Raw genomic sequence first — 12,786 nt, forward strand, 5'->3', positions numbered from 1 at the left:
CAACTGCGAAATATTTTTGTTTCCCTCGTTTTTTCTCTGCGCAAAACGCTCGTCTCTGTCACTTTGGGTGCCGGCGTTACCACCACCACCACCACCCCTCGCCTCTTTTCACTTAGGTTTTTTTTTTTTTTTAAGGTTAATTTGAGTTTCTTGCTGATTTGGATGCTTGGGTTTCTTATTAGGCGCAGATATTATTTTCATCTCATACTTTGTTTCCATATATTTTTTCTCTTACGGAGTCTTTCATATTTTTATGTATAATTTTTTTTTTCTCAGATTTAGTCTGTAAATTGCGCTAATCTGAAGCTTTCATCAGGTTCAATACTTCTGACTGTCCAGGCCTATCATCTTTAAGTAAGTTTCTGCAAAATAAAGCGGGGTTTAGGGTATACTTAAAAAAAAAAATAGGGTTTAGGGTTTACTTAAAGTTTTTCATCAGGTTCAGTTTTTTAGTCATGCATTAATTACAATGACCCATTTGTTTGTTTTGTTGAAGACAAGAGAGAGCTTGGAGTAACTGGACATGGGTTCAAGTTTTGTGTTTGAACCACCGAGTGATGAAGAAATTGAAGACTTGGAATCTGAAGAGGAAGAACAAGAGGAAGGAGAAGGAGACGAGGAAGAGGAGAAAGTTCCGAATAGGCAGAAGCAATCTCCCTGGGACTTTGCTTTATACTCTGAGTCTGCAGCTGAAGAGCATACTCGTCGAAGCACAACTTCCATTGATTTCAAAATCTCCAAATCCCTTCAGCAGCGCTCAGTCCCCATTGCCAAAGCTGTTGATGAGGATAAGTCTGATTCTGAACCGGATAAACAAGTAATTGAACTCTCTCAGCTTCAATTCTATAACCTTTTGTATTTTTTCTCAAATTTAAGGATACGTTTGAGCTCTTTTTTTAATTTATATTTAATAGAAAGAACTTTTGGAGTGCATTTGAGTAAAATTGTTTATAAGTGCTTTATAGAGAAGCACATATAGAGTTAATATTAGCAGAACACTTCTAACACTATTTTTAATTGGAAAACTGCTTATTCTTTAAAAACGTTAACAACTATTCAGTGAATCCTTAAATAGCATTTGGTGTTATTTAAGTTCTCAAGAAGTGCTAAGAAAATGCTACAAAAGTCCTTTAACCATTCAAAAGTGCTCTAAATGTTTTCTGAATTCTTCTTTACACACAATAAGATTGTGATATTGAAATATATGATTACCTTCTTTAGGAGGATTATAAACCGGAAGATGAAGATGATGAGACTACTAATGCTGCTGATGGTAAATCTTTTTTTGCACCATCCGAAGGAACGTCATTTCATGCCAATTCATTCATGGAGCTCAATTTATCTCGCCCTTTGCTTCGCGCATGTGAGGTGTTGGGCTACTCAAAACCCACGCCAATTCAGGTTTAAGTTGTACCTACATTGTTTCTCTAATTTGATCATCAATTCATCGAATGAATTCATATTTTGTTGTGTTTATATGTTTGGGTAGGCGGCAGGTATACCTATAGCACTGACTGGGCGTGATATTTGTGGGAGTGCAATTACAGGTTCCGGGAAGGTATTCTATTTGCTTAATCCATAAATTTTTGACATGTGATTGGTTATGTGCTTTAAAGTTGTTTTTTAAATTTACTTTTATATATTGTAACAGACAGCAGCCTTTGCCTTACCTACATTGGAGAGGTTGTTATTTCGTCCAAAACGTATTCCTGCTATACGGGTCCTAATTCTTACTCCAACAAGAGAGTTGGCAGCACAGTGAGTGTTTTATTTAACTTTGATTCCTTTCTCCTCTTAGTTTTGTTTTTGCTACAAATGTTACTAATTGTAATTTTGCTTATACCATACTTTTAAAATACTTTTCCTAATCATGCTACAAACAGTACCAAAAAAATTGATAGAAACTGCAAAATTTATATCTTCGGATCTTAAGATACCATTGTTACCCAATTTTTACCCATTTTGTGCCTCTGATAACCTACAAAATTATCTCTTCCTGGTCAATTGAATGTTACTGTTCGTGAACACCATGAAATTTTATTTAAAAAATTATCTTATCTTTTTAATTAGATTTTTTTCTTTAAAAATAACTTCTTTTTGGTCTCTTTATAGGGTTCACAGTATGATAGAGAAACTTGCTCAATTTACTGATATCAGATGCTGCTTAGTTGTTGGTGGGCTTTCAACAAAGGTTTGTGCATACTTTGACATCTCTTCAATTTCATAATTCGCAATCTCTTGGCTCACGATTCTGCTACTCATTTAATTCCAATCATTTTATATAATGACTAGGCTTTCTTATTATGCATTAAATTTCCTTTTTCTCTTCAAAAAAAAAAAAAATCCAGACTGCAAACTTGCAATATTTCTGTTTTCATTAGACAATGTGGAAATATTTTCTTAGTTTTAATAAGAGCAAGAGATGCTCGTTTGGCCATTTGCAATTTCCTTACATGATTCATTCAGTTATTTTGAAAATTTACTATTCATGTAATTGTATATATTTGAAGTGTTATCTCTTCTCATCAATTGTATTGTTGTGATGTATTTAATGTAATTTTAGGTGCAAGAGACAGCATTGAGATCAATGCCAGATATTGTTGTGGCAACTCCTGGACGTATGATAGATCACTTAAGGAATTCAATGTCTGTGGATTTGGATGATCTTGCAGTCTTAATCCTCGATGAGGCAGATCGTCTTCTGGAGCTAGGATTCAGTGCTGAAATTCATGAGCTGGTACTTGTTCCTCAATAAGTTTTTATAACATAAGCTGTAGTTTTTTATGGGTCCTTTTCTGGCATGTAAAATCTGCTAGGTTTGTGTCTGTTGGAGTATGTTAAGTCTCTTTTCTTTTTCCATTACAAAAGTAACTAATTTTGGAGCAATATCTCTATTCTTGGCATATGTTATGGAGTTTGATCTCTTAATACATGGATTAGAAAATTCTAAATTAGTAGTTAGAGGCTTAGAATAGACAGAAAAATCTAGATGGTAATTGCTTGTTGAAATTGGTGCTAAATCTTTCATCTTCGGACATGCTGATAGTTTAATCGAGAACTTTCTAACCTATTTTAAGTTATTTTCAGGTTCGCTTATGCCCCAAAAGGAGACAGACTATGCTGTTTTCAGCTACAATGACTGAAGAAGTGGATGAGCTTATAAAGCTTTCTCTGACTAAACCCATGCGCCTGTCGGCAGACCCATCTGCAAAACGGCCTGCTACTTTGACAGAAGAGTAATTTGTTGACTTTATTCAATTTTCTAATTTCATTTTGCTTATTATATTATGTTAAATTTTTATTAACATGGACTGATCTGAGTTGTTTAGCAAGTGCAAGTTATTTTTGAAAGTAAATAATTTCATGTGGTTGCATTTTTATAAATGCTATATAACTGATCAAGTTCTGTGATTTCTATTCTGCAGGGTGGTTAGAATACGCAGAATGCGTGAAGTGAATCAGGAAGCTGTTCTTCTTTCATTGTGCTCAAAGACATTCACATCCAAAGTGATCATCTTCAGGTTTGATTCTCAGTACATAGGCTTATTATCTTCTTGAAATTATGGTGACTACATGGCAACATAAATCCTTTTACAGTTGAATGTATTTTAGATATACCAAACTTCAGATTTTTAGCTTTTCATATGTTTGTTTGATCTACATTGCTGGGGATATCGGATATATGTAGTGACATTTCAATTTCTTTGGCAGTGGAACTAAGCAGGCTGCACATAGGTTAAAGATTTTATTTGGATTGGCTGGCTTCAAAGCAGCTGAGCTTCATGGAAATCTTACTCAGGCACAGCGACTTGATGTGAGTAAATAATTTTTTTTTTTTAAATTTCTTCACCGGACTTTTGACATTATTTTCCAATATTATGTGCTAGAATGTTATCTCATTGGAGAATTTGTTTTGTTGGCTGTTATTGAACTTCTGACATTTCTAATGCTAGCACGTATTTGATTTTGTAGGCTTTGGAACTTTTTAGGAAGCAGCAAGTTGATTTTTTGATTGCAACTGATGTGGCAGCTCGTGTAAGCTGAGACTCTGAAATATATCACATATGTTTATAATTTCACCACAGTTGCGCGTGTTTTCTTTCTGTCGACTCTAAGTTTCTCATGCTTCCCTCCAACATCATCTTCTATTTTCCCTTGTTCTGAATCTTTCAGTTATAATTTGGTTGTGGTTTCTATGTGAAATTATTTGCACAATCTTTGCGTCGTGCCCTCCTTCACATTGCCGTTTTGTGAATTAATAAACAGACAAAAATGGCTAATTTACTCTTGTGAGCTGGAGTGATAATAGGTGGTATTCTTTATCTGACACCTATTTTTTATGCCATTTTTAGGGGCTCGACATAATTGGTGTCCAAACGGTTATTAACTACGCATGTCCCCGAGACCTTACCAGGTAGGCACCGAGTTATCTCTTATATTGCTAGTCACCACTGCTACCTCCAGTATTTATTGAATGACATTTATATCCTAATTTTCCGTTTCTTATGAACAGTGTAAAACACTATTAGAACTAAAGTTGCTGAGCCCTAATTTTTGCACTCTCTGACTTAAACTTGACTCACATTTTGCTTTCTAGTAAATACTATGCTTTCATTTCTTGCTGCAGCTATGTCCATCGAGTGGGTCGTACAGCAAGAGCTGGCAGAGAAGGATATGCTGTTACGCTTGTGACAGACAATGATCGATCCCTTTTAAAAGCCATTGTGAGTCATATTTTACCATATTGTTTTTTTTGGACCTGACTATCCTTTTATTAGTCTTCTTATTTCTAGGATATAGATCTTCTGCTATTTTAAGGGTGTTCATCTATTTAGCTTCTGTAATGTCAACCTTGTGAATTCCTTCATTTAATCAATTCAAAATTACTTTACTGGGCATCTAAATCAGAAGTTAGTTTGTATTTCAAGTCCTTTGTAATTGACTTATGTGGCCTTCACATAACTAAGAGGTTAAGCATTGGCTTTTGTGGAATCTGGTCCCATCTGAGGTGGATTATATCTTGGCTGATTGACTTTAAGTATGTCTTTCCTTCAAGCATATGTGGGTACCCTAGGGTAGTTTTCACAGCTATTTCTCTTGTTTTCTGTTTTTCTTCAAATTTTTTTTTAATTACAGAAACTCTACATTTTTGCCCAAAATTAAGTTTAAAAGCTTAGGGCCCATTTGATATGGAATTTGAAAGCAGTATTTTTTTTTTTTTTTAAATTTTAAAACAAGGATACAGCATATCTTATGAAAATGTGTTTGTTAAAAATGTCTGATTTTTTTTCAGAAACAGTTTTTAAATACAATCCAAAAGCCTACCGTAAAATTAGAAAACAATTAAAAGTCATCTTCACAGTTTTCTATATCTTTTAATCTAAAACAGTTTTTAATTTTAAAATATTAAAAATATGAAAGTACAACTCAAAAATTTGAACTGTATTTTAGATTTTGAAAATTATATTTGAATCACAAATCGAACTGACCCTTAAATTTTCCTTTAATCATTTCCCTTCTATCGATTAGTCCTTAATTTATGGATGTCCTAAACAGATAAAAGCAAACCAATGCTATGGCTGAAGCTAGCAATGGAGAACTACGTGAAAACTGTATGATCAACTGATGACAATTACATTGAACTATGCTGTGATACACATTAAGCTGAAACAGAACATGAGGATCTGAAGTAGGCCCAATAAGATCCGGCTTCATAGAATTCAAAAACTCTAAGTAGGACCCTGATTTGAGAAGTATGCATGAACCAATCACTTAGTTTGTTATTCACAGTTCTGACAGCTGTAAAGAATGAGGACGAGTCTGAAAGATCACTTTGGAACCTTAACATCAAATAATACCTAGATTGATCTTTCTTGTTCATAGTTCTTAACTCTTTCTTCAACTATGTTAATTTTCTTAAGAAGTTCCTTTATATGAATAAATGAGGCATTTCTTATAAGAAATTATATGTTTAAATATATTATTTTTGGAGTGAATTCAGAACATAATTTATTTAAAATGTTATTTCCAACTTTAGGCTAAGAGAGTTGGTTCAAAGTTAAAGAGCCGAATTGTTGCAGAGCAATCAATTACCAAGTGGTCTCAAATAATTGAGCAGATGGAAGATCAAGTAGCTGCCATCCTTCAAGAAGAGAGGTTTTTTTGTATTCACTTGTATGGTTTCTTTGACAAACTATTTATCTCTCTATTGTACTAATAGTTTTCCAAATGCACAGGGAAGAGATGGCCCTGAGAAAAGCTGAAATGGAAGCAACAAAGGTACGTTATCCTATTCAAATGCAACTTCAGCATTGACATCTTGAAGAATATAAATTTGTATTTTCCCCCTTTTTTTTTTCTAGTTTTTGGACCATGGTATGATTAAAAGAAGTGGTTCTCATTTCGAGAGCAAGTTAATTGGATTGCCACTGCACTCTATCTTTTTATTGTGATTTTGAACTCGATGTTGCAAGTTAATATGAATTTGTTCTCTAAGTTTACTTTTTTTCAAATTTCATGCATTCCGATAAAACATGCAGGCAGAAAATATGATTGCTCACAAAGAAGAAATCTTTTCACGCCCTAAAAAAACTTGGTTTCTGACAGAAAAGGAAAAAAAACTTGCAGCAAAGGAAGCTAAGGTAATCTTGCCTCTAATCTTTTGCCTTTACATATAATAAATGTTTGGGATGATACAATTTCTTGCTAAATATTTATATGGGATTTGTGATAAATATGGTTCTAATTTGGAAGAAGGTTGTTTATTATAGATGATATCTTGTTAATAAAATGATGGCTGTTCTATTAAGGAGCTTACCTGATTCTACATTATTGTTATTTTATTTTATTATATTTTAAGAAGAAAGCAGAACATTAGCTGTTATCATCTCTCATTCCCTGTCTGCTAGTGAAGTGGACTATTTTTCATTTTGAAGCACTTTTTTCTTTTTAATGGTGCTATTTATTCATTTTCATTTTCAAACCAAAATGGTTCCATCATATTACCCACCTCTGTTTTCAGGTACAAAAAACCTAAATTGGCCTAATTCAGCCTTGGTATGAGCCTAAGAAATAGAACTGTAATAGAAAACTCTAAAGAAAGATATAGTTGCCTGATAATTAGTGCTAATTTTTAAATCTGGGGGTTCAAAAGGACATTTTCTTGATTTCAAGGGAGGTTAATAAAACTTGCCTTTCAATATGGTAGTAGGTTACTCTTTCTTCTTTCTTTCTCCTTTTTTGGGTATGGACTATTCTCAATTGCTGTATGATCTTTACATTCCTTTTTGCCAGGCATCTATTGAAAATGGAAAAGGTTCTAGAAAGGAGGTAATCAGTGCCCAACAGGCTGAAGATCTTAAAATGAAAGAGAAGAGGAAACGAGAGCGTGAGGTAGTAACAATCCTGAGTTTCAGCTATATTATCTTCTTGATTAGCGACTTTTGATATGGTGGTTGTGATATTCATTTGTATATTTGTTTAATAGAAAAATTTGCCTCGAAAGAAGCGTCGTAAACTGGAAGCAGCTAGAGAAATGTTGGAGGATGATTATCAAGATGAAAAAGTATGCTTCTTTAATTCTTCTTGTGTTCAGACCTGTGTTGAAATTGGATTGGGGATTTTAAGATTTGTTAAAAGTCTTGGGCCTTTTAAACTTGGAGTGTGAAATGAGATCTTTATTAATTATGAGAACATATTTTGAGCTCCAATTGTAAAATAACTTAAGTCAATCTAACTTAAATACCCATTACGTTACATAGCCTTTCATTTTTATTTTTCCCCAATGTGGGGCTTATATACTCCAACAAGATTGTAGCTGAAATTCATTTGACAGCGAACCTTAAGCTTAAACTTTTTGTCTAACTCCTGCAGAGTCTTTCTCTGGTCTGTTGCCTTTTGTTTGTCCTTTCTCTTATTACCTCCTTCATCCAAGTTTGAGTTTGTAGACAACAAAGATGTGTTATCCTTTGGCTTCTTCTTGCAATTTTGTGTAGGCATGATTATTGTTGTGTTATTCTTTTTGAATTAATTATGAAATCTTTGAACTGCAGTATGTTTTATTATTATTTTATAATTCTAATGTAACGGTTTGTCATTTTATTTCTGAAGTGGTGTGGTACTCATTTATAAATCTGCAGGGCAAGGGAAAAGATAAGAAAGATGAGGCTGGAATCTCTTTAGTTGATCTGGCTTACAGACGAGCAAAAGCTGTGAAAGCTAAGAAGAAGGCATTAGATGCTGGCAAGATTTCAAAGGTTGCCACTAAGAAAACAAAACGTAATTCCCAAAAAAGTCAACCCAGAGCAGAAGAGATGAGGGAACTGTTCCAGAGTGACATAAGTGAAAAGAAGCAGAAGAGAAGCAATGGAAAAAAGACCAAGAAATCTTTTAAGAGCAAGTCACGGTATGAATTAGCTCATATTTCTTTCCTTGTTTAGGTTCCCCTGTGCATTATTTGTGCTTCTAGCTTGAATTAGTTTCCAACTTGAAATGAAGATCTGAAAATCCAAATTTTCCCAATAATTCTAATTAGGTCCAGCAAATCAGAAGGGGAAAAAAAATTACCTAATGTCTTTTGAGTTCTATAAGAAGTTCATTGCAGTTCTACAACCTTTTCTCTCTACTCTGGCATGCTTTCCACCAATCACTTTCATTGTATTCTCTGTTACCTTAAGTTCTGAGGCTTCTAGTAAATGTGTTTGACACCCGTGGTTTGATTTCCATCATCCAGTTGAACTAAAAAGGGAATAAAGGGGAATAGTCTGATTCTTTTGTTCTGCTTTGTGATCAAATGCCTGCTATTTATTGCAGTTCCCTTTGTCTAGTAAATTCATGTTGTTTATTCGTGTGTTCCCCTTCTGAAACAATAGTTGCTTTGCATGGTCACACTGCATTAAGTCCCCATTCTAAACTAATTTTTCTGTTGCCTTGCTATTATGTTCATGTGCAAGCATGAATGAACTATTTAGCCATTGATCCGACTATTTTTCACTTTCGATTGGTTTTGCAGTTACAAGCGAAGGTAGTGCTCATTGTATCAACATTCAAGATTTCCCGCATGGTGTACATCATGAAGGACAGAGTGATAAGTTTTGTAGACCCATTGCGTATCATTTTTAAGGTACTAGAGAAGGAGTTTGAAATTTTTGTAGTGAATTGCATCCATAATATTGGGTTGGGGGAGCGAGTAATAGGGAGAAAATTTTGCTTTTTTCTTCAGGCTTTGAGATGCAGTACTTGATCCTTTATTTATGATATCAATTTTTATGTATTTTATAATAGAATTTAATTTATTTTGATGATAGTGTTATCATAAAGGAAATCTATATTTTTTGGATTCAATGTTTTTAGGTTCGAGTGTATAATTAAAATTTTAAAACGGATTCAGTCATTTGACATTAATATGATGATTAGAGTGGTTTGATCCGATGGTTAAATTATCATTTTTCATACAGTTTAATCTCATATCAATCCAAACTAATGACTAAAACGGATTGTAGTCATGCTTCGGATTGAATTTGACATTAGTTTCCGGTCAAATTAACTAATTTGGTCTAGGTTTTAAGACTCTGGATTCATTTATTAGATTGAATCCCAAATGGGGTTTTGATTTTTTAACTCTATTCTGTTTCAGTTTGCTGAATGCAAAGAGATGTTTGATTCAAGAAGCATAAAATATAAAAACTTGATAAAATGTACTTTAAAATTAACACGAAATTGCCGAGGTTGTGGTTTTCCATTTTAATACTACATTGATGAAAATAAAATTTATATTAACAAATTTCATCCTATGAGATAGATTTATTAATCCCATCAACTTTTTTATGAGAACAATTAGGGGTAAGAGTTTATTTTTATTATTAAATTGGCAGCTGATGCCAATTTTTTTTTTTTTTTTATTGTGGTAAAATAAATAATTAAATCATTTAATTGTATAATAAGTGATGATTACACAAAATCCTACCTTTGGATTCAAGTAAATAATCATTCTATATCTACTCAAACCTTTGTTTTTTAAGTGGAGGGGTAATTGATTTAGGCTTAATTTGATTATTGTCAAGTACTTTGAGATACGAGTTTTTTTAAGTTAAGTTTGAGTCAATAATTCATTTCTCAAATTCGAACCAAGAACTTTACAGTTTGGTGAGCTTAAACTTAAGTTTTGTGTCAATTTTATCAAGTTGAGTTCAAACCAAATATTATTTGACTCCATTAGGTTCAATTATACCCATATTTTTATGATCCAACAGATGTAAATAGTAAATTATAAATAGTTAACTTATATATTATTTTTACCGTCTTCTAAACTGTCACATTGTAGTTTATAGAGGATTATGAATCAGTCTTTCAAATTAGATTAAAAAATTAGAGATATTTTAGCTAGACCCTGGTGAAAAAACTTTAGGGTGTGTTTGATTCGGAAAATCTTTTAACATCAAAATTGAAAGATTACTTTAACGATTAATGAATATAAATTAATAATATATTTGAAAAAATTATTATGTATAAATAATTATTATGTTTAATTGATAGTAATTAAAAAAATATTAGAATATTCTTTTGCTTAAATATATTTAATATATTGAACTAAATTTATTAAATTTAACGAAGTGATATTTTAATTAATGTGATAATCAGATTAATTATTATATTATCTTATACGTTAATTTAATAATAACTATAATCTCTTCATTATATAAGGAATCAAATAAGTTTATATAAATAATAAATATAGACCACGACAATTGTTCGAATAAGAATAAAAATCACATACATAGTCCATTGTATAATAAATTAGGGTTTCTGCATTCAACATAAATCTTTAATTATAGGTATAAACAAATTAGGGCTTTTGTCTTCAACACAAATTTCTTATTATAGCTCTAAAACTTAATCTAGTGGCCAAATTTTCTTCTAATCTAATTTTAAATTCATTGACATGGATAATACAATTTTTCAACTGAGTGTTGCTATGTGCATTTATACTAGGTACTAAAGATTATACGATATTTTAATTTGATAAAACAACAGATAATCACATGATAAAATATTATTATTAGTACTTAAATTGGTAAGTGCACACAATTTTATTATTCATGAGTAATTTTGAATTAATAATAAAATAATATATAATCATATAATGACATATTATTATTTACCATAAATGGGTACTCATTATAAGGACTCATAATTTTATTGTTCCCAATAATATGCGTTCATTCCTTAAATGTGATCAATTTTACCAGTTTCCATTGGTCCCGATGGAATGGTAGGGTTGGTTGTGTCTAAAACATGTTTCATCTCTTTGATCATGGTAAAAAGTTCAAGGTCCTCCAAAAGTAACCATAAAATATAGGGAAATACGTAAAATAGCCCAAACATGGACCATACTGAAATTGAATGAATTTCAATATTAACTAATCTACATTATGAAGTATCAAAATTTTCAATATGAATTTCAACATTAACTAATCTATCTTATGAAGTATCAAAATTGTTTTTTTGTCATAAAAAGCTTCAATTTATCTTCGCAAACACCAAATTTTCTAGTGCTTGAGTCTTACTAAAGACCATATTGTTATGTTTATATCATGCTTATTTAATGTGTTATATATTTGTGATATTTGTTTATATTATGACGAAAGAGATAGGTTGATGACATTGTTGACCACTGAAGGAGATGTTGACAACACAAATCTAGCTAAAATAAAGCAAGATCTTTCGCTCAATTTTGGTTAGATTTTACATGGTTTCTATGTTAAAAAACCATTAGGGCGAGAGAAGGTGTTAGTGGTAGGGTTAATGATGCATCAAAGTAAATCATCAAAAAAAATAGTTGTAAAAAAAAGAGAATGCATTTTGTAGGTGTGCAATTGCAATATTTTGAATTTGAAAGGGCAGATGTTAATCCTAAAATATGGAAACCCTAGATAGTTGGGGGGGGAGATAACTTTTTAAAGATAAGTTAGAGGAAAATTGTTAGTTTTCAAAACTAAGGTGGAAAAAAAAGATAAATTTTTATTTTTAAATAAAATCATTAAATAACATTTTTACCGTTTATACTAACAATAAAATTTAACAAAAGTTAGATGATGAGTAGGTTTTTAGATGTTCAAAAAGTTGGGATATCAGTTTAACAATAGACTAAACTTTGGGTGGGAATAAGTTTTTTGGCCAAATGATAATACGAGAATAAAGATGCATCTTTCACTTGGGTTCTATAGAAAATAAAAAACTATAGTAATTATGAAAATACTTGGTGTTAAGGTGAAAGCATTAGATTCGATCAGAGTTGAGTTCAATTTAAGCATAGATCAAATTCGTAATATCCAATTTTAACTTAAACTTAAATTCGACCTTGCTCAAACTTGTGTACATTGTTCTTGAAGGGTTACTAATGAGGTGAATGGTACCATTAGAGAAATGAACAAAGTCACCAGCAAAATAAACAATGTAGTTAAATAGACAAATAAATCCATCTTAATTTGAGCAGCTACTTTCGAGTTTCAACTTAAGACTAACTCATTCAAATGGAGTTATAAACTTAAGCTAAGCCAACCTAAATCAAAATTACCCTTAATTGAGAGTATAAGTTTTTAAAGAGTCACTATCTTTCATTTTAAAACCACTTAATGCATGAGAAATCATCAATAACTTTCTTTTAGATTTGAAAAAAATCATCACTTGCCTCCTGGAAATATACTAGTAAAAATTGACATAACCATAAGAGGTAATAATAATTCAGAATAAAATTATATGTATAATTATTTTTTACTAACTAATATG

At 31.7% G+C, this 12,786-nt stretch overlaps 1 protein-coding gene across 2 annotated transcripts; it reads left to right on the plus strand.

The window, feature by feature from the left end:
* LOC123205692 (DEAD-box ATP-dependent RNA helicase 28-like) lies at positions 1 to 9,342 on the plus strand. Of its 2 annotated transcripts, none has more exons than XM_044622709.1 (21): positions 1 to 116; positions 277 to 354; positions 497 to 817; positions 1,222 to 1,401; positions 1,490 to 1,558; positions 1,652 to 1,758; positions 2,113 to 2,191; positions 2,564 to 2,737; positions 3,088 to 3,236; positions 3,426 to 3,521; positions 3,712 to 3,814; positions 3,973 to 4,035; positions 4,353 to 4,414; positions 4,628 to 4,724; positions 6,038 to 6,156; positions 6,237 to 6,279; positions 6,540 to 6,641; positions 7,294 to 7,392; positions 7,487 to 7,564; positions 8,139 to 8,404; positions 9,011 to 9,342. In XM_044622709.1, exons 3-21 carry the CDS (start codon positions 524 to 526, stop codon positions 9,024 to 9,026), a joined length of 2,196 nt encoding a protein of 731 aa, XP_044478644.1. In that variant the 5' UTR covers positions 1 to 116; positions 277 to 354; positions 497 to 523; the 3' UTR covers positions 9,027 to 9,342. The 2 variants fall into 2 exon arrangements, with proteins under 2 accessions (XP_044478644.1, XP_044478645.1); XM_044622710.1 differs by having other exon boundaries at positions 9 to 116; positions 317 to 354.
* Positions 9,343 to 12,786: the final 3,444 nt, after the last annotated feature.

The sequence above is a fragment of the Mangifera indica genome, unplaced genomic scaffold (assembly GCF_011075055.1).
Source record: "Mangifera indica cultivar Alphonso unplaced genomic scaffold, CATAS_Mindica_2.1 Un_0013, whole genome shotgun sequence".
Lineage (NCBI taxonomy): Eukaryota > Viridiplantae > Streptophyta > Magnoliopsida > Sapindales > Anacardiaceae > Mangifera > Mangifera indica.